This window comes from Ornithorhynchus anatinus, chromosome 2 (assembly GCF_004115215.2).
Source record: "Ornithorhynchus anatinus isolate Pmale09 chromosome 2, mOrnAna1.pri.v4, whole genome shotgun sequence".
Taxonomy (NCBI): domain Eukaryota; kingdom Metazoa; phylum Chordata; class Mammalia; order Monotremata; family Ornithorhynchidae; genus Ornithorhynchus; species Ornithorhynchus anatinus.
The window spans coordinates 9131674-9152241 of NC_041729.1; the positions used below are offsets into that span (position 1 = coordinate 9131674).

The 20568-nt window shown below is 45.9% G+C and overlaps 1 protein-coding gene across 10 annotated transcripts in view; it reads left to right on the plus strand.

Annotated features, from left to right (window-relative positions):
• FBRSL1 (fibrosin like 1) overlaps positions 1-20568 on the plus strand; it is a 736960-nt gene that overhangs the window by 354279 nt on the left and 362113 nt on the right. For all 10 annotated transcript variants that reach the window (XM_029055946.2, XM_029055891.2, XM_029055920.2 and 7 more), the window contains exons 3-4: positions 6781-6885; positions 20113-20148. In XM_029055946.2, coding sequence (XP_028911779.1) covers positions 6781-6885; positions 20113-20148 — 141 coding nt within the window. The remainder of the gene's footprint in view (positions 1-6780; positions 6886-20112; positions 20149-20568) is intronic.

Sequence of the window (20568 nt, forward strand, 5' to 3'; positions counted from 1 at the left end):
AAAGGATGAGACAGATGTTAATATGAGTAAATTTTACTGGGGCTGAGGGAGGAGTGATTATCAAGTGCCCAAAGGGTATGCATCCAAAGGCATAGACGGTCCAGAAGGGAGAGGGAGTGAGGGAAAGGAGGACTTGTTCGGGAAAGATCTCTTGAAAATCACACTCTCTTTGAATGCAAGTTTTCATCCAGTTCATGATCCAGTGCTTGGATTTGCTCTCTTGTCCTGACTTCTGACCAGTATTGTACTTTTGATAGTGGAGGACTGAGGAACGGTGGGAAAAGACTGGTGTGGTGATTGTCATTTGTATTTTTCTGTGGGTCTGGGTAAGGTCTGGACGGGCAACAGCAAGGAGTCAACAGCCACCTCCACCAGTCTGGTCGGGATGGCCCATACCCTCCATGGGAATCCTGCCCACTCAGGCCGGGGTCTGACTTTGGAAGTGTGTTTCTACAAGAACTGAAAGTTTTCCCAGGGGTCTGGGGAAGAGAGAGGTGCAGTAGATGGGTTTCCTGGGGAGTTCTGCCTCAAAGGGTTAAACAGAGCTATGGGCGTGGTTGGGGAGTGGTGTTCCGCAAGGGAAAGGAATGGGAAGTTGAGTGGGGCAGGTGTAGAAGCAGCCAAGGAGAGTAGAGCAAGCCCAGAGCAAGGCGCTGGCCTCTGCTCTGGTCGTGTCGTGTCGCCTCAGACAAGGTCACATCCCCTTTGGGCCTCGGTTTCCTCGTCTGTAAAATCGAGATACTGAGCAGAAATAAGGTCACTTGTGACCCAATTTTTTATGAGAAAAGAGCATGTAGGTTTATAAATCAAAGATATACAATTATTATTAACATTTGTTAGGCCTTTATGCTAATCACTGGGATAAGTACAAGAAAATCCATTCTGACACAATCCCTATTCAACAGTAGGTTCGTGATTTAAAGCCGCAAGGACAGACACCTAGAACAGTAAGTAAAGAATGTAAATCACAACAAAATCAAGTTAAAACCCAACAATCTCAAACTATCAGTAGTAAAATGGGCAGGTTAAACAGTAGTCATCAGTCAATCGGTGGTATTTATGGAGTGCTTATTCTGTGCAGAGCACCATACTAAGCTCTTGGGAGAGTACAATGCAATCGAGTTGGTAGACATGATTCCTGCCTTCAAGGAGCTTACAGTCTACTGTGTGAGGCAATATTAAGATAAATTACAGTTACGGGAAGCAGCATAGTATTAGTATTAAGTTCTCAATAAATACGATCAGTTGATGGATTAATGGTGGCAATTTGAAACCAAAGACTGATTTTGGGCCTAGAATAGGAGATATGAGATGTCTCCCCAAGAATTGCCCTTCTAAAATATATATATATATATATATATATATATATATATATATATGTCAGTGCTTTGGGGGTGTAGTAAGTATCAAAGTGCTTGAGGGATAAAGATCCAAGTACACGGGTGATGTAGAAGGAAGGCAAAAATGGTAGGAAAATGAGAGATTCATCAGGGAAGACTTTTAGGAGGAGATATAATTTTAGTAGGGTACTACTCAGGGAGATAGCTCATACTCCAGGCCAAAGATCAGTCCTTGATTTCAAATTGCCACCATTTTAATTCATCAATCAACCGGATTATTGAGCACTTACTCTTTGCAGAGTTCATTCAATAGTATTTATTTATTCATTCATTCAATAGTGTTTATTGAGCACTTACTATGTGCAGAGCACTGTACTAAGCGCTTGGGATGAACAAGTCGGCAACAGATAGAGACAGTCCCTGCCGTTTGACGGGCTTACAGTCTAATCGGGGGAGACGGACAGACAAGAACAATGGCACTAAACAGAGTTGGGAGAGTACAGTGCAGCAGAGTTGATAGACACATTTACCATCTACTCTACACCCTTAACCTCCTTGAGGGCAGGAAATGTGTCAACCTAGTCTGTTGTATTGTCCTCTCTCAAGTGCATAGTACAGTGCCCTGCAAACAGTAAACTCTCCAAAAATGCCTTAGATTGATTGCTCTTTCCCACAGTCTGGAACTTGCATAGGCTGCACTCCCGTTGATATCCATGCTGAAAAGAGTGAGATGGCCAAGGGCCCTTTGACTCTGGAGCCCTGTAGCACAGAGGTTCTGGGCTGTGAGATCTCCTCCATTTTCAATTAATCCATAATATTTATTTAGCACTTACTGAATGCAGAGCATTATACTAAGCACTTGGGAGAATACAATAAGAATAATAGAAATGATGATGGTATTTATTAGATATCTACTAAGTGTCCTGCAGTTGACCTAAGTGGATAGAGCATGGGCCTGAGAGTTCGGAAGGATCTGGGTTCTAATTCTGGCTCTGCCACTTGTCTGCTATGTGACCTTGGCCACATGCCTAGGACAGGTCATTTAACTCTTCTGTGCCTCAGTCATCTCATTGGTAAAATGGGGATTAAAGCTGTGAGCACCATGTGGGACAGGGACTCTGTTCAACTCAATTATCTTGTATCTACCCCAGTTCTTACCCCAGTACAGTGCCTGGCACATAGTAAGCACTTAACAAATGCCATGAAAAAAAAATAAAGTACTGTACTAATCCCTGGGGAAGGCACATTATAATGAGATTGGACACAGTCCCTGTCCCACATGAGGCCCCCAATCTAAGAGAGGGGCTCACAATACAATTGCATTGCTAAACACAATTCTGCCCTCAAGAAGCTTACAGTCTAGAGGGGAAGATTATTAATTTTATCCTTCCACTCTGGACCTGAGGACCGTACCAACAGAAGAAGCTGTTGAATAGAGCCAAGGTCCTGACATTCAGCCAGTCCTTTCCATCCATGGTTTCCAAGTGGCTAGTAGAGTAGGTAGAATGGATCCATTCACGCATTCATTCAATCGTATTTATTGAGCACTTATTGTGTGTGGAGCTTGGGAGAGTACAATACGACAATAAACAGACACATTCCCTGCCCAGATCCAGTCTTACCAAAGACTATCTGCCTCTCTCCCCACTCCAACCCCGCCCCCAACCCAACCACCCCAGGAGGGGAACCACAGGACATGTGGAACACAACTTTAATTTTATTCATACCCTGTGCACCTCCTGTGGGAAGGGTACCCCAAAAACGTTGTGTGGACTGGTAACCATTCTGAAGTATTTGCAAGACTGTGACTCAGCCTCACATTTCCTTTTGCTCGCTTTTCCTCAAGGGGCATGAAGGCTGAATTTTTAGAACAACATCTTTGTTTCCTCATCTTACAAATTTGAGATTCAATACCTGTTCTCTCTCTTACTTAGACTGGAAGCCCCATGTGGGACAGAGATTTTATTTGTATTAAAGTCTGTCTCTCCCTCTAGAGTCTAAGCTCATTGTGGGCAGGGAGTGTGTCTTTTTTTTGTTATATTGTACTCTGCCAAGTTCTTAGTACAGTGCTCTGCACACAGCAAACACTCAGTAAATGTGATTGGCTGATTGTTTCCAACCTGATTATCTTGTTTGTACCCCAGTACTCTCCCAAACATTTAATACAGTGCTCTGCCTATAGTAAATGCTCAATAAATATGATATTTATTGGGTGTTTAGTACAATGTAGGGCACATAGTAAGTGGTTAACAAATACCACAGATGACTATATTATCGTCATCTTAATAATAATAATAATTAGAATTATTATTATTATGTGCTTCTGGCCCCATATGATTTTCTTCTTCTGTGTTAGGACTGGCCCCAATGCAAGAGAGGGCAGTTAGGAAAAAAAAAGTTGGTATTTGTTAAGCGCTTACTATGTACCGAGCACTGTTCTAAGCCCTGGGGTAGATACAGGGTAAACAGGTTGTCCCACGTGAGGCTCACAGTCTTAATCCCCATTTTACAGATGAGGTAACTGAGGCACAGAGAAGTTAAGTAACTAGCCCGAAGTCACACAGCTGACAAGTGGTGGATCCAGGATTAGAACCCATGACCTCTGACTCCTAAGCCCATGCTCTTTCCACTGAGTTGTGCTGCTTCTAGAAGGCTAGAAGGCAGTTAGAAGAGAAGTCTGTTTCTATTACATTAGAAGTAGCATGACATGTTGGGTAGAGCATGGACCTGAGAATCAGAAGGTCATGGTTTCTTATCCCGGCTCTGCCATTTGTCTGTTGTGTGACCTCGGGCAAGTCACTTCACTTCTCTGTGCCTCCATTACCTCGTCTGTAAAATGGGGAGTGAGTTTGTGAGCCTCAATCAGGGACTGTGTCCAACCCGATTTGCTCGTATCCACCCCAGCACCTAGTGCAGTGCCTGGCACATAGTAAGCACTTAACAGCTTAACAACTACATATACATATATATAGCAGCGTGGCTCAGTGGAAAGAGCATGGGCTTTGGAGTCAGGGCTCATGAGTTCGAATCCCAGCTCTGCCACTTGTCGGCTGTGTGACTGTGGGCAAGTCACTTAACTTCTCTGTGCCTCAGTTCCCTCATCTGTAAAATGGGGATTAAGACTGTGAGCCCCACGAGGGACAACCTGATTCCCCTATGTCTACCCCAGCGCTTAGAACAGTGCTCGGCACATAGTAAGCACTTAACAAATACCAACATTATTATTATATATATATATATACATATATATATATATGTATATGTATATATATAGGCTTACTATGTGCCAGTATATATATATATATATATATATATACATATGCTCACAGGGCTTAACTTCCTCCTTTTGGTCTGGCTGTAAATCAGCCAGGTAACAGTTGGGTAACTTGTGTTGCTCATGGCTGAAGCCCATATGAGCAAGTCACTGTGAGGCGTGAAGAGGTGTGGACAGAAGGCATCAATCAGAAATGGCCTCCCACACAAGTTCTTGCCCTTGGATTGCGGTAATTTTGATGGAAAGCAGTTTTTAGGGACCCTGGCTGACCAAGCTATGCAGAGTGATGGCTTTTGAAAACAGTCTTGATAGCAAGAAGTCAGCGACCTGGACATATTTTTAGCACTCTTGATCGATTTTTGTTCCCATGTAAAAGACCCTCCTATGGCCTTGTGTGGTTCATATGAGGCAGTCTTGGGGTCAGCATCTGTTCTCTGATGACTCCGTCCTGGGCAGGGAGTTGTTCTGGGCCCTGGGTTGAAGCTGGATGGAAGAACTGTGGTATAATAGTAATAATAATGATGGTAACTGTTAAGTGCTTACTATGTGCCAAGCACTATTTTAGCCGCTGGGGGAGATACAAGGTTATTAGGTTGTCCCAGGTGGAGCTCACAGTCCCATTTTCCCCATTTCCCCATTAATCCCCATTTTCCAGATGAGGAAACTGAGGCACAGAGAAGTGAAGTGACTTGCCCAAAGTCACACAGCTGACAAGTGGCAGAGCCAGAATTAGAACCCATGACCTCTGACCCCCAAGCCCGTGCTCTTTCAAGTAAGCCATCCTACTTCTCCAGAGAGTCCACGCAAGGCAGGGGTGGGTGGAAGACATGGACTGGTGACTTTCTGTGAAATGATTTCAGTTCTTCTTCATTTTGAAACATGAAGAAAACAGAAGAATGTCAGAAATTACAGATCAGAGCATCTAGGGGAAGGGAGTGGGCTCTACACTCTTTTCCCCTCGCACAAACACATCTACACTTTCCCCCACACCTCTGCTCCCCTGTTGGTGTGAACCTCTCTCTGCTTGTCAGGGAGGAGAGAGGGTGTCTGAAGGTTTGCCCTGTCTCCACCCTGTTTCGATTCCAGTGCTTCCATGTTACAGGGCAGGGTACTAAATCCTGGGGAGGTGTTCACCTAGCTCACCAAGGGCAGAACCAAGATTTGAGCTGTCATGCCCTCGGCCCATGGTTACATGCCCTCCATGGGTATCCCACCACCTTCCTGCCTGACAGAGACTTTGTGAGGTGGATTGATATCTCTATACCAAATTTTCTTAGCCTCCAAGGGCAGGTCAGCCCTAAACCAGTGATTCCTTTCAGGGTCTGTGACTCTGCTCATGGGGTTCTAATGCCTCGAGTACCAAGGGGAGTTCTTCTTTAGCATTTACAAGTCCCACCCACATCATTCCAATAAAGGCTAGTAAACCAATCCAAATTGTTCAGCGTTCCAGAATTCTTCCCACGCTAATGTCGTTGCTATTTTCCTGGCCGGAACTTCATCTTTGGGAATCCCCAAGGTGTCTACTACTGGAGGGCAGTTCAGGAGGAAGTGTAAGGGACAGTTACTAGAGTGGGTGGGACATTCAGTGGGATGAAAGAGGTGTGCTCCTCCCAAAGTGCTCATCTTTAGCTGATCTGGAAGATTGCCAGGCAACATCAGGGCACTTTGAGGATGTGGTGGATAGGGGGACTGTGGGGCTTCTAATCCCAGCTTCCCCACAATGTGACCACGGCCAAGTCAGTTCACTTCTCTGTGCCTCAGTCCCTTTATCCTTAAAAATGGGTTTAAGATACCTATTCTCCTTTCCATCCATACTGTGAGCCCTATGCAGAACAGGGACTTTGTCTGATCTGCTTATGTTGGATCTACCCCAGCTCTGCGTACAATGCTTGGCACCTAGTCACTGAGGGCAGGGAACGTGTCTACAGACTCTCTTAAATTGTTATATTGTGCTATCTCAAGCTCTTGGTACAGTGCCCCTCACGCAGTAAGCACTCAATAAATACGAGTGATTGATTTCCAAATCCCCCAGTGATTGTTATTACTACCACACTGGCCCAGGATGAATGCATAACCATTGAATGGGTGATGCCCTCGAAATCTGCTGACGGAACACGGAACACTGCCCTGGAAATGCCACCTTCTTCTTTTCTTCTCCCCCTGCAGATGAAAGTCCCTGGGAGCAAGAGCGGCAGCAGGAACAGCGAGGAAGACAGCGTCCAGGAGGCCACCAGCTCCCAGCGCAGCACCTCCAGAGACCGGCTCAGCGATGTAAGTGCCACTCCGCTTCTGCCCCCTCCCACCCCCGCCCCACCCGCCACCTCATAAATCTCACCGAACCAATGCTGGCACTCAGAGGTCACCGTGGAATAACTTTTTTTTTTTTTATGTCATGATTGAGTGTTATGGGGTAAGTGGCTGAGCTGCCTCGCAAACACCATAATCATGGTGCAAACAAGATGATAAGCAAAAGATCAGAGACGGGAAAACAAAATGGGATTGTGACTCCTGAGGGGAAAGATGGCTCGAGGAGGAGGAGGAGAGGAGATCGTGGGATTTATTGATGTGGGTATTTGCTGTTCAGAAAAGTTGCGTTAAATCCGACAGCCGAAGCAATCATTTTTAACGGTGGCAGTGGAGGGGGGCTGAGGACAGGGTGGGGCTCCCCTCCTCGTTTTGCTTTTCCCTCTTGGAGCAGATGATGGAGAAGCCTTTGGAACCAGGAAGTGCAGGGCTCGGCTGAGTGAAATGTTATGGTAAAACAAAAGCAAATGATGCCATAGTGTGTACACACACAAATGGGCTTTTGAGTCACCCGGAAATCAATGGCAGTGCTGGGATAATTTTATGTGAAGGCTTTTGTGTTAGCAATTAGCATTTTGCCTTCATTAAAACATGATTTTTTACTAATTAGGACCTTTCCCGTTAGGAGGGATTTAAATGAAGAACAATAATCAAACGTTGGCACGGGCATGTCTGAAATATTAAATTTAACATTTCAATGGCAAGCCACAGAAATCCCAGAGCGAGCGGTTTTCATGTTGAGTTCTATTAATGTAAAATATGCTTCATAACTAAAACCTGTCACAGGAAACGGCTCAGAGCAGCCAAATTCAATTGGACAGTTAATTTAGCTTTAAAATTGAAAACACTACCACCGCTTCAGGATGCAAAGGGGAAGGGAAGGGAGGGGAAAGCAAAAGCCTTTGATAAGCATAATGTATTTGCTATTAAGGCTTTCAGAGCCCATGCTACAGAAGGAGAGAGAAAAAAAGAGGGGGGAAATGGCTCCCACAAATGTGTTTAAAAGCTGAAAGTATTTATTAAAAATGTCAGCAGAAAAGTGCTTTTGGCAGATTAAAGCGGGATTCAGCTTGACAGCTCTGACAGGGAAATGTGACGGGGAAAATTCTCTCTACATGTTTTGAGTGTGAATGGGGCGCTGTAAACAGCCTGCACGGTGGGAGAAAAACGTGTCACTGTGATCTACTTCCAGGGTGAGGATGAGGAAAGCGCCGGAGAGGAAACGAGGAGAGGGGGAGAAAAGATGGATGGGGGTTGGAGGAGAGGGGAAAAGATGCCTGTCAGAAAAATTGTCGGGGGTACTGTTTGAGGGCATCTAGTTCGGGGTTTCCGTAGAGTGTTGACACCATCCTAGTCCGGGTTCTGCGTTGCTCTTCCCTGCCCCCTCCGCCCCCACCCCCCAGAACCCTGGCGTCCTCCCCCCCTTCCCTTGGCAGCCTCTGACAGGTATGTGACCTGAAGCAGCTTATAACACTGACGCTATTCAGTCAGGCTGGAAAAGAGGCAAAGGAAGAGAAATAAAAAGCAGCCAACGCAACAGCTCACAGAATGATCCCAGCCGGGCCTTGGGTTCCGATGGGTTACTGGGAGGAGAGAACGCCTGTGCCTGGCTCCCAAGGCACCCTCTTGATCAGAGGACAATGCTGCCCTTTTCTTTTTCTCAAAGAAACTGACCCCTCCTACTTTTAACCCCTTTAGTAGCTTTGACCCCAGAGTATGTCCTGGCTATGTCCTGGACTGCCCCCCTGACGCCCCCCCCGGACCCTCGGCCCCTCTGAACCCACCCCCCACCCGCCTTACCTCCTCCACCAGACCTTAGCCAATGGTGAAATATCCTGAGAGTAAGGCACCTTCATCCCTCGCCTCAACATCCAAAAAATATGAATTATGGAGGGGGAGAGATCTCTGAAGAACAGCCTGCCTGAGCCCTGTACTTAAAGCAGGAGGAGAATGTAGGTGGGCCAGTCTCTACCCACTGTGTTGCCCCACAGTTGACCAGGAATGACCTGAGGCACACTGTCACCCCTCTCAACATCCCCTTCTTCCACCCAATTCCGTGGGCTCTTGAAGTATTTTAGGCCCTGGAAGAGAGGAGGAGCAGTCTTCCTTCTCTCTTAGCTGGGCCTTGCCAAAGAATAAAATTATTAATAATAATACTGATGACATATGTTAATCGATTACTCTGTGCCAAGCACTGTACTAAACACTGGGGTAGATTCAAGATAAATAGGTCAGACACAATCCTTGTGCCACGTGAGACTTCTAGTCCAAGGGGTAGAGGAGAGGAGGTCAACATGCCCCCTTCTGCTGAATCTGGGAACTTTCGGGCTGGCTACAGCTCCCATGAATCCTGTGGGAAGTACTGAGGGGTGCAGGGTCTCAGTTTACCCCAATCCTTACACCCTAAAGATTCCTAAAGCAATTTCTTACAAAGCATTAATGGGTTTATGAGGGGGAAGGATAGGGAAGGGTATTTCTGATTCTTGAAATGAGGTGCTTATCAATGTGCAGTCAACTTTTTGTTTTATTTATCCAGGTCCATTTCTCTCAGGCCTAACCCCTTCAGGGCTGTAGAAGTCAGGAGGTGGTGTGGCTGCTTGTGAAACAGTTAAACCCCGAAGGGAAGTGAGGTTATTTCCTCAGTGTGCATTTTTCATTGGAGAGGGAGAAATCCACATCAAAATGCAGTTAGCTTTTACATCTGTTTTCTACTTAGAGTCTGGGAATTTTCCTTGTGGAAAGAGCAGCAAAGCTTCAGAGGGAAACAGTAATGTTCTGTGGTGTGGATTTTTCAAGATGCTGAGGTCTGAGGGCTGTTTATTTTGCATCTCTGTCCACAGAAAATGTGCACTTTAATTTTGTGAAATCAGCTCTGCCTGAGGTTTGAAATATGGGGAGGGGGGGAAGATGGAGGTAGGGGTGACTCAGACCCTTTGCCTGATTTTGGGTGGGAGGGAGTGGTGCTTAGCCTTGGGGGGAGATGGTGGAGGGGCGGAGGGGCAGCATTTAGGGGGTGAGGGCCCCAGGAAGCATCTTTCTGTCTATTCCAAATGACAGCCAGTTTGACTCTTGCCAGCAAAGCTTCCTAGCTGAGGTCTCTCTGACACATGTCCCTTTAGTGTCTGATCGGGTTCTTCTAGAAGCCACACAAAGCCAGCAGCCTGTTTCCAAAATAGGATTTTCTCCTTCTAGCTTTCACAGGAAGGTAATTGGAAGTTAGCAGAGAATTAAGAGCCAGATAAGAGGGCGGCTGCCATTTTGTTGTGTTGACCCAAGTGAAAGTGGCAGGCTTGTGTCCCCCCCCACCTCCTGTAATTGTCCTAATCTTTTTGATGTCCTGAGCAGTGTAAAAAATCCACACAGAGCCTTGCATAATGGCTTTAAAAAAAGGTTTTATCTTTTTCTTGACCCATCAGCTTAAGAACTGCCTGCGTTTTAATGGATTTTCTCCCTCACTAAATTGAATGGATCGTCCCTCATTATCATTTAAATAGGAGCCTCACTCCCTGTGAACATGGAACATTTGAATGTGGTTGTAGAGCTGTGATAATTTGAAATATTCAGAAGGTGGAAGGGGGGGGAGGAGGAGAAGGAACGAGGAAGAAGAGGAGGAGGAAGAGAAAGCAGAGGGGCTGAGGAGCCCCAGTGCCCGAATTGCTGAATGTAATTGTCATGGATTCTCAATTTTGTCGCCACAAGATGGGAAAATAGACTAATAATTGTCTTCCAGCCCTGGTAGAATAGTTGCCCTAGTTAGCCGGAGCTAACACTCTAATTGTCATGGGGGCACCTAGATGAATGAAGATGTATGCAGGGCACAGCAAGGGCTAAATTGAGTGATATAGTAAGGCAAAGAGCAAATTGCCAATTATTGGGCCTGCTGAAAAGGTTGGCAGGTGTGCTGCCTTCTCCCGAGCCCTTAGGGGGAAATTGGGAATATAAAATATCGACCATAAATACCGGCTGATGAGGAAATATGTTGCAAGAGATACTGGCCACTTTAGAGACCCGATCACCCCGGCTCTCAGGCGACTCCTCGGGCACATAGCCCAGTGCAGCAGATTCTGGACTCTCTCCCTCCTCTTTTCACCCTCGTATACTGCTCTTTCCCCACCCCGCCCCCCCCCCCTCCAGACACACTCTTGGGGTTCAGAGGGATTAGGATGATGATCCTGGGCACCCCATTTCTTTCCCCCTCCCTCCTCCAGCCACCCAAAGGGTGCCATATCCACTCTCCCAGCTCAAGGGCCAAGGCCACTGCCTGGCCGACAACCCTCCCCTCCCTGGGAGAGCTCCCCCAGTCATCACCTCCTCTGCCCGCTCCCGGGCCATCCACTCAGCAGGGAAGTTTTTGTTGAAACAGTGATGAGGGACCCTTGCACTGGGCAGTCTTTGTCCCACTGCACCCTCTCGAGATTGCACCATTTCTCCCAGAGGCCTGTGTGGGTGTGAGGGATACCCTGGAGCAGCTACCTGGGGTGGGAAGGGCCTGGAAAAAGTGGGAGGCTCCCTGAATGAATCCCAGTTAACTGAGAGACAGAACAGCAATTGCTGCCCCTAACGTTGATGGATGGAGCGCTGGTTGGACAGGTGTTAATGATGTCCACGGGCTCGCCTCCCTGTCCCGGGTCACTAATCTTAGAATCTCTGGTGATGAAAGAGTTGTGATTGGCAGGCCTCAGGCCCCCGCCTCTGCCCCCAGAGTAGGTGATGAGAGATGTCCAGGGAATGGAGATAGGCTAGTCAGGATCAAGTGAGGAGTGAGATGGCGGAAGCTCTTGTCTGAGAAAGTCGAGGCCATCAAAGGAGGAAATGTCTGGGGCCAGGAATACCCTGTCAGCCCTTCTTGTCTGGACCAAGAATGGGAACCAAGCAGGGAGACCAAAGCTGCTGGAGTTGTTCGGGTTGCTCCCTTTGGAATTTCTTCCAGTTCTTCTCCAGGATCATCACCACCTTTTTCATCAGTCAAGTAGTGGTATGTATTGAGCACTTGTGGTGTGCACTTGGGTTAGTTCAGGGCCATAGAGTTGGTAGACCCGATCCCTGTTCACAAGGTGCCTACAGTCAATTGGTGGGGAAAGAAGAAAATAAATTACAGATAGGGGAAATGGAAGAGTATAACGATATTTATCTATAAATCCTGAGGGTTTGGGAGTCGGAACTTTTTCCTTGAGAACAGGACCCTGGCTAAAATCTATTGTGAGAGCTGGCACTGTTCCAGATCCTGCCCTCCAACAGCGTATAGTCTGGTGCTCCCACCTGATCCACTCCAAGTCCATCTATCAATCAGTCATATTTATTGAGCGCTTACTGTGTGCAGACCACTGTACTAAGCATTTACGGCTGCAACCGTGATTAGCACTTCAGTGCCATTTTGTATCTCATTGTTACCGGAGAAGAGTAGCAAGCTGGGCCAGGAGGGCAGAATTTCACTGCTGTCCCATCCTCTGTGGTTCCTTCTGGCTCCCACGCCCCGAAGTCCTGAACGTATCTGAGACCAAGTAGCCTCCTCCTGCTCTTCTATCATTGGGAACTGAGCCCAAGACTCCTGGGGGAGTTCAGCCCAGATGCCTGACTTAGCGCTCCCTTCCTGGTGACAGTCTCTGGATCAGGACCAGATGAGGTGCCCATTTTAGGAATAAGAAGGCCAAACCTCCCGACTATGGCTGCACCAGTTAGAGCGACCCACTAAATCCTTGAGAAACTGGGAGGGGGAGTTAATGGGAGTGTGTGGAGGAGTGAGGAGGGGCCAAGGAAAAGAGAGAAGGGTGCAGTTGGGGGAAGAGTGGGAGACCTTGGGTGATTCCCCTGGGTGGCCCCCTTCCAAAATGAGGCACTTCCCTGAACTAAAGCAATGCCCCTTATCCCACCCCCAAAACCAGCACCTCCCCCTGACCCATTTCCAGGTTCTAATGACCCTAGTCCTCTCCCTGTACAAAGAGAATGCATACTTTCTGGAGGAATTGGATGTCTTCAAGAGAATAAAAACAGTGGACACTGCTTTCTACTCTCCAAAAGAAACTCTCTTCTTTCTCCCACCCTGCACCTCTGCTGGGGAAAAGAAACCAAAATAAATCTTTGAGCCACTGAAGTCACCAGTTACGGCTGGAATTCAGCTAAACAGCTAAAGAAGTAACAACATTGGAGTCCCACTTTGCCCTGCATTCTAGGCAAATGCTAAGTTCTCTCCGCAGAGTTACTAGCAGTGCCTAGGGTGCAGAAAATGGAAGAGGAGAAAGTAGATTAGAGTCTTCACATCACCCCAAATGGAAGAGACTTGAGGGAGAGTCATCTCTTCCAAGTTCTCATAGCTAGCAGGGTGGGTAGCACTTAGCACTTACTGTGTGCAAAGCACTCTACTAAGCCCTCAGGAGAGAGCAATATAAAAACTTAGTAGAGTGCTGTGAACACAATAAAGACTCAATGAATTCCATTGGTTGATGCTACCCCATCACCTTTTCGCCCGTTCTCTAAACACCTTCCCCCCCCCCCCCCCCCGCCCCATTTCTTTCCACTTCAAACACAAGGCTGACCACATGCCCTTCCTAATATCTCTCTCTGGCTGGAAACCTGAATTTAAAGGCTTGAGAACCCCTTCTTGTTTTTTAATGGTATTTGTTATTCACTTACTATGTGCCAGGCACTGTACCAAGCACTGGAAAGATACAAGATACAAGCACTGGGAAGATACACGTTTATCAGGTTGGACACAGCCCCTGCCCTACATGGGACTCACAATCTTATTCCCCATTTTACAGATGAAGTAGCAGGTCCTGAGAAGTGCAATGACTTGCCCCAGGTCACATAGCAGACAAGTGTCAGATCTGGGATTAGAACCCAGGTCCTTCTGACTCCCAGGCCTTGCTGTATTCCCTAGACCATGCTACTTATCGTTGGAAAACAGTGTGCAATAGCTGAGCTTTCCTGGATAAAAAAAATAATCACACAACTAAATTGAGCAAGTTTAGTTCTACTCAATATTGTTTATCCATACCTCTGGGCCTGGCCTAATATTATTAGAGCAGTCATTCTGGCTGGGAGCTCAATGGGAATCTTGGCTCCCAAGAATGCCTGCACTGTAGATGCTTAATCTGGGTTTTTGGCTGATCCCAGAATTCTCTTGAGATTTTTGTGCCTCTTGTTGGGAAGAACCCTGGGGTAGAGAGTTCTTCCACTACTGAGATCCCTCCCCTCACCAGGAACATCCATTCAGTCAATCTACCAGTGACATTTATTCAGTACTTACTGTGTGCAGAGCGCTTGGAAGAGAACAGTAGAATAGAATAGGTAGACCCAATACCATCCCACAAGGAATTTACAGTCACGAGGGGGAGACACACATTAAAATCAATTAAAAATATGGGGAATGGCAGTAGATAGGATATGTACTTAGGTGGTGTAGGACCAGGGTTGGGGAGAACATCAAAGTGTTTAAGGGGTAAAGACCCAAGTGCATAGGCGACACAGAAGGGTGAGCTAATTGAGGAAGTGAGGGCTTAGTCAGGCTAGGCCTCTTGCAGGAGATATGATTTTAATAAGGCTTCAAAGGCAGGTAGAATATTAGATACGAAGGGGAAGGGCATCCCAGGTCAGAGGGAAGACATGGGCAAGGATTCGGCAGCGAGATTGAGGGACAGTGAGTAGGTTGACATTAAAGAAGGAGAGTGTACAGGCCGAGTTGAAGTAGGAGATCAGTGAGGTGAGGCAAGATAGAGAAAGCTGATTGAGTGGGCTAAATTTATTTGTTAATTGTTTACTATGTGCCAGGCACTCATCAGCCCTGGGATAGATGCAAGATAATCGGGTTGGACACAGTCCCTGTCCCACATGGGGCTCAGAGTTTTAGTCCCCATGTTGCAGATGAGGTAACTGAGGCACAGAGAAGTTAAGTGACTTGCCCAAGATCACTCAGCAGACGAGTGTTGGAGTTGGGTCCTCTGACTCCTAGGCCCATGTTCTTTCCACTAGATCATGCTGTTCTCCACCTTTGGCTGAAAGCCAAAGGTAAGGAATATGGCAGTGAGGTCATTTCCCTAGCACACTAGGGCACATACACATAACCTGAGTGCTGTCCAGAAGCTTCCCACACCCTGCAATGCTGGGTTCAGGATGACGGTCAGTAGCCAGTTTTGAATTCAGTTCTGGGGGAGGTATGAGGAGGAAGAGAGCCCTCCCAAAGAGCTGGTCCAACCAGGTTGAAGGCCTATTACCTTTTGTGGGTCTAGTATTTGACCGACCTAGAACGTAGGAATGGATATTTGAAAGAGACCTAGGGATATGTGTGTGTGTGTGTGTGTGTGTGTGTGTGTGTGTGTGTGTGTGTGTGGGTGGGTGAGAAAATATGGAAAGCAGGCAAGAGCCTTTAAGAGTGAAATTTACCTTTCGAAAGAATTTGCCAGATTGGGGGGTCCTGCCCAGACAGGCCTCATCCTGGCCTTCCAGCTACTGTTTGTCCACTGCCCCAGCCACCGGGTTTCCCAAGATAAACAAATCACCTCAGCCAGAGTAAACCTCCCGGAGACCCTGGGTCCACTTGAGTTGCCAAGCAAAGCACCCGCCATCTTCACAAGCCAATTATGTGTTAGTATTTCTGTGTTTCACACTTGAGGGTCATTTGAGACCCTCCTCTTAGGATCTGTTTGTTGGTGGACAAGAAACCAAAACAACCTTTTAAACCTTGCATTCCCTCACTTTATGCTCCCTGGAGAGAAGGCAGATGCTATAAAGACCAAGCGTATTGTTGCTCGCCTTGACCCTGTATACCTCTTTTGCAGCTACTAGATTTGCCATGTGCATAGATTATTCTTGCTTGTTTCTCCTCTGACTCATAATGGCTGTGGCCATTTTCAGTCAATCAATCAATGGTATTTATTGAGCACTTACTGGGTTACTTAGCAGAATCCCTAGTAGAGCAATTTTGAGCCTCACTGCAAGGGTCTGCATCTCCCAGGAAGGACAGCAATGGGGCTTTAAGGACAGAACTTATGAGATTGCTGCTGAGGCCAAACTCTTTTTTTCCCCGCTCTTCTGCTCTTCTGTTGCCAACATAAAAAATTTAAAAAAATATATGAAATATTTAGATTCCAGTAGCTGTTCCATGCCAGACTTTACCAGTATTGCCATTAGTCAAATTCTGAGCCTTCGTTACACCCCCTTTTAATATTTCTTTCTCTTCAAAAAAACTCAGTTTGAGGCTGAAAAATCCTCCCTGGAAGTGCAGTAACATGGAATATTTAATATATTTGTGCACCATGAATAAATCCCATTTTACAGTGGCAGTAAAACATCTTGGGAGATGAACCAGACTCAAGCAAACCCACTTGATCTGTAGCTTTCTGTGTGCTCACTAAATGAATTAGCAAGGAACACTGTGGGCGATGACAGACCAGTTCTGTTCCATGTCTCCACCACAGCTATTTGCATTTTGAAAGGTGCCACTGAAACCAGGCTGAGACTTCCTGAGCTGAGTCTCTCACACCTGGGAAAGCGTTGCTTTGGAAAGGTTTTTGCTGCGGCCAAACAGTAATTTCCTTTCTCGGTTTCAGCCAAACTGGAGATCTGGGAAGCTCTCTGGAGAAGTTCAGATGAAACAATGTGGTCTCTTTTTGATTTGGACCTCAAACCTCAGCTGGTTTCCTTGGAAATCCCCTCGGTGGGGGACCCTCCTCCCCCTGCCACCCCTCCCACCTCAGGCTGTGAATTGCAAGGATCCCTACTTCAGTCGAGTTTTTTTAAAGGTATTTGTAAAGCATATACTATGTGTCATGCACTGTACTAAGCATGGGGTAGATAGAAGCTAGTCAAGTTGGACCCAGTCCCTGTCCTTCATAGGGATCACAGTCTTAATCCCTATTTTACAGATGAAGTAACTGAAGCATAGAGAAGTTAAGTGACCTGCCCAGGATGACCCAACAGACAAGTGACAAAGTCAGTATTAGAACCCAGGTCTTTCTGACTCCCAGGCCTAGGCTCTTTCCACTAGGCCACGCTACTTGCGTTGAAAATTAGTCCTTACTCAGGTGCTTTTTGTTCCTGCCCAAGAAATTGGATTTGGACTGTAATTTGGGTGCAAGAGCTTTATATCAGCAGTTTAAAAGCTCCTCTAGCCTGTGAGCACAAGGACAGGGATCATATCTACCTACTCTATTGTCTTGTACTCCCCCAAGCACTTAGTACAGTGCTCCTCACACAGTAAGCGCTCAATAAGTACCATTCATTGATTGCGAAAACAAAGCCAACTTGCTTTGTTTGCTCTGTCCTTATAGCGAGTCTTGTCTTTCTTACAGTCCCCAGTCTGAGCTATCGGCATCTTTAGATCTTTGTTCAGAAACTGAGGTCAGACTAGGGCAGTTGCTTAAGTCAGGACCTTCCCTGGAGGCAGGGGAATGGGCTAGAGGACCTCTCAAGATCTTTACCTGGAAGAAGGTTCTGTGATTTCTGTGTCAGGTGGGCCTCTGGATTTTCTTTTTTTGAATTGTGATCAAAATCGATCAGTCCATCACTCCTATTTATTTAGTGCTTGCCATGTGCAGAGCACTGTACTGAGCTCTTGGAAGAGTACAATATAACAGAGTTGGTAGACATGTTTCCAGCTTCCAGTGAGCTCCAAAATGTGGACCAGTCTTGGGGCACATTGGCACCTGTGGGACAATTAAACGATACCTACTTTAGGGGTAACCAGAGGACTCTCCAACCTCCATTCTTTCATTTCATTTCTGCCCAGAAGCAGAGAGTGGGAATCAGTTTTGGAAGCTGCTCAGAGTGTTTCACCCCTTCTCCCCTCCAGCTCTCTGACGTGGAAAGAATCGCAGCATTTGGGTCCAAACTGTCTGCCAAGGCCTTGCTTTACTTACATCAGAAAAATCCATACTTCTAGTTGTGTTCTTTCAAGACATCAGAGCCGTCCAATTCCAATAAATTTTATATTTCACTTTTGAGGGAAATATTCCCGTAACAGGCTGTTTTCTTAACTACAAAAAATGGCCAGAATGAACTGGCATTCCATCTTAATTATTCCAGATATAAAATATTATGAATCGATGGCTTGTTTTGATTTTCCTTTTTAAAGAAAGATACTGTGTGTTGCACTAAAACCCCATATGGTAACTTTAATGAAATCTCTATGTCCCACCGAGGTCATTTTAGAAAGACTTTCAATGTCTGTTTTAAAAAGTTGGAAATCAGCTGGATGGAACCAGCTTTCAAAAGAGCCAAACTCAAGGGCTTCTCAGGTCTGAGTTCCTTTCATTTCTCTTTCCAACAGAAAGGGCATGTGGTTGGAGGAGGCAGAACAGATAGTGGATGCAAGACAGAAATGGGAGTCAGGAGAACTGGATTTTAATCCCAGCTCTGCTACATGCCTGCTGTGTGACCTAGGACCAGTCATTTCACTTCTCTGTGCCTCCATTTCCTCATCTGTAGAATGGGGATTCAATACTTTGTTCCCTTATCCCTGCCTCTTGTGGGTCTGTGACTATGTGCGAGCTGATTGTCTTGTCTCTACCCCAACTCTTAGTTCAGTTCTTGGCCCACAATAAGTGCTTAAGAAAGGCCACTGTTGTTGTTATTGTTATTATCAGTGTATTATTATTGTTAATAGATGATTGAGTGAATGAATTGGATGGTCTAATGTGATCCAGGGTGTGAAAAAACAAACCAAGTAAACCTAATCATTTTCTACCTCCAGCTCCACAATTTTGATATTCTTGATTTGTTGTCTTTGCTTGACCATGACTTTTGCCAGTGCTTAGAATTTATGACCCACTCCTCCTTTACTAGTCATCTTTTTTTTATTTTTCTTCTCAAGCACTTCACACTAAAAGGTTTATTTAAAAGTATGCACCCTTGTTACTGTTTAGAGGTGGAGTTCAAAGTTTTACCTAACATCAGAAAGACTGAAATGTAAACAGTATGTAGGACTGTCTGTGGAAGAGTTCCAGCCAAGGCCCCAGGGCTGCCTGTGATTCAGCAACTTAAATCACTGAGACCCCATTCACACCAGGTCACTAGGCCCTGGTAACCCAGTTTAATCAATCCATCAGTGGTATTTATTGAGTGCTTACTGTGGGCAGAACCCTATACAAATTACCTGGGAGAGTTGGTAGCCATGAGCCCTGTCCTCTAGGAGTTTACAGAGAGTGGGGGAAACGGATACTAAAATAAAGTACAGATAAGAGAAGCAACAGAGTATAAATTTATGGATATAAGTGCTTTGGGGTTGGGGGTGGGTTAAGTATCAAACTGCTTAAGAAATATGGCCTTAGATGCTTAGATGATGCAGAAGAAAGGGAGGAGGGGGTGGGGAATTTACTGCTAGGTTTAAAGGAGAGCTAGGGAACCTCCTTACTTAGTGAGTGAATGGATGGCCTGCAGGGAATTCCACTAGAGAAGGCCATCTTCACTTCAGCAGTCACTGTCAATCAATCAGTCCATCAATTGTATGTATTGAGTGCTTTCTGTGTGCAGAGCACTGTACTAAAGGCTTGGATAATACAATATTATGGAGTTGGTAGACATGTTCCCTGCCCACAGTAAGCTTGCAGCCTAGTGGGGAGGCAGACATTAAATAAATTATGATTAAGTACGTGTCCTGAGGAATAATAATCATAATAATATTTGTGGTGCTTAAGTGCTTACTCTGTGCCAGAATCTGTGCTTAGCACTGGGAGAGATACAATATAAGCAGCTCATACATAGCCCACAGTAAGCAGTCAATAAATACAATTGGATGAGCCCTGTCCCACTTGAGACTCACAGTTTAAAGGAAGAGGATAGGTATTTAATCTCCATTTTACTGTTGTGGAAACTGAGGCATAGAAAAGTGAAGTGATTTGCCCATGATCACACAGCAGGCAAGTGACAGAACTGGAATTAGAACCCAGGTCTCCTGACTCCCTGTTCCATGCTCTTCCCACTGGGCTAAGCTGCTTCCAAGCATGCTCAGGATGTCCTCGGTTCGTTTTCCTTCCAGGGTCTCTGAACCGGTCCTTGGATCTGAGTAGTCGCCTGGAAGTGCCACCTGATGGTTTCACAAGCTCAGGAGACAGCAGGTGGAATGTCTGGGAATGCCAAAGTGGAGAGGGTGCTTTTGCTGTAAAGTATTCCCTCAAGAAATATTGCTAAATCTCACCATGTTTCTTCTAGTTCCCATAATTTCTTGTATTACTTACTGTGGCATATTGTTTCCTCCCACAGAGTTCTGCTCAGTCGTTTTCAGGAAGAGGCTATTCCGTAAGTCATTTTACAGCTAATTCTTTCTTTCTATTACTGTTGATTACAGAGGTTTATATTACCTGTTGCATCTCCATTACACTAAGGAAATACAAAACATGGTAAATAGGCTTTGATCCAAACACCATTGTACCAAGTCAAAAGCAGCCTGCTTTTCCTTAGGCATTTTAAATTCCGGTTTTCTTTTCCTTCCCTTATTAGAGGGGCCCACTGGCCAGTTTCATTCACCATTTGTTTCTTCAAAGACCTGAGAGCCATATTTTATTTGGGTGAATTGTGATGATGTAGTGTTCCATCAGAGATTCAGATACAACTCCCAGAAAAGGAGAAACAGCTGAATTTGTGGCCTCATGAGGTGGCTGCTAGAGATTTTTTTTCTTGCCAATCAGTTGTTCCATGAGCAGATTTCGCTTCTGTGAT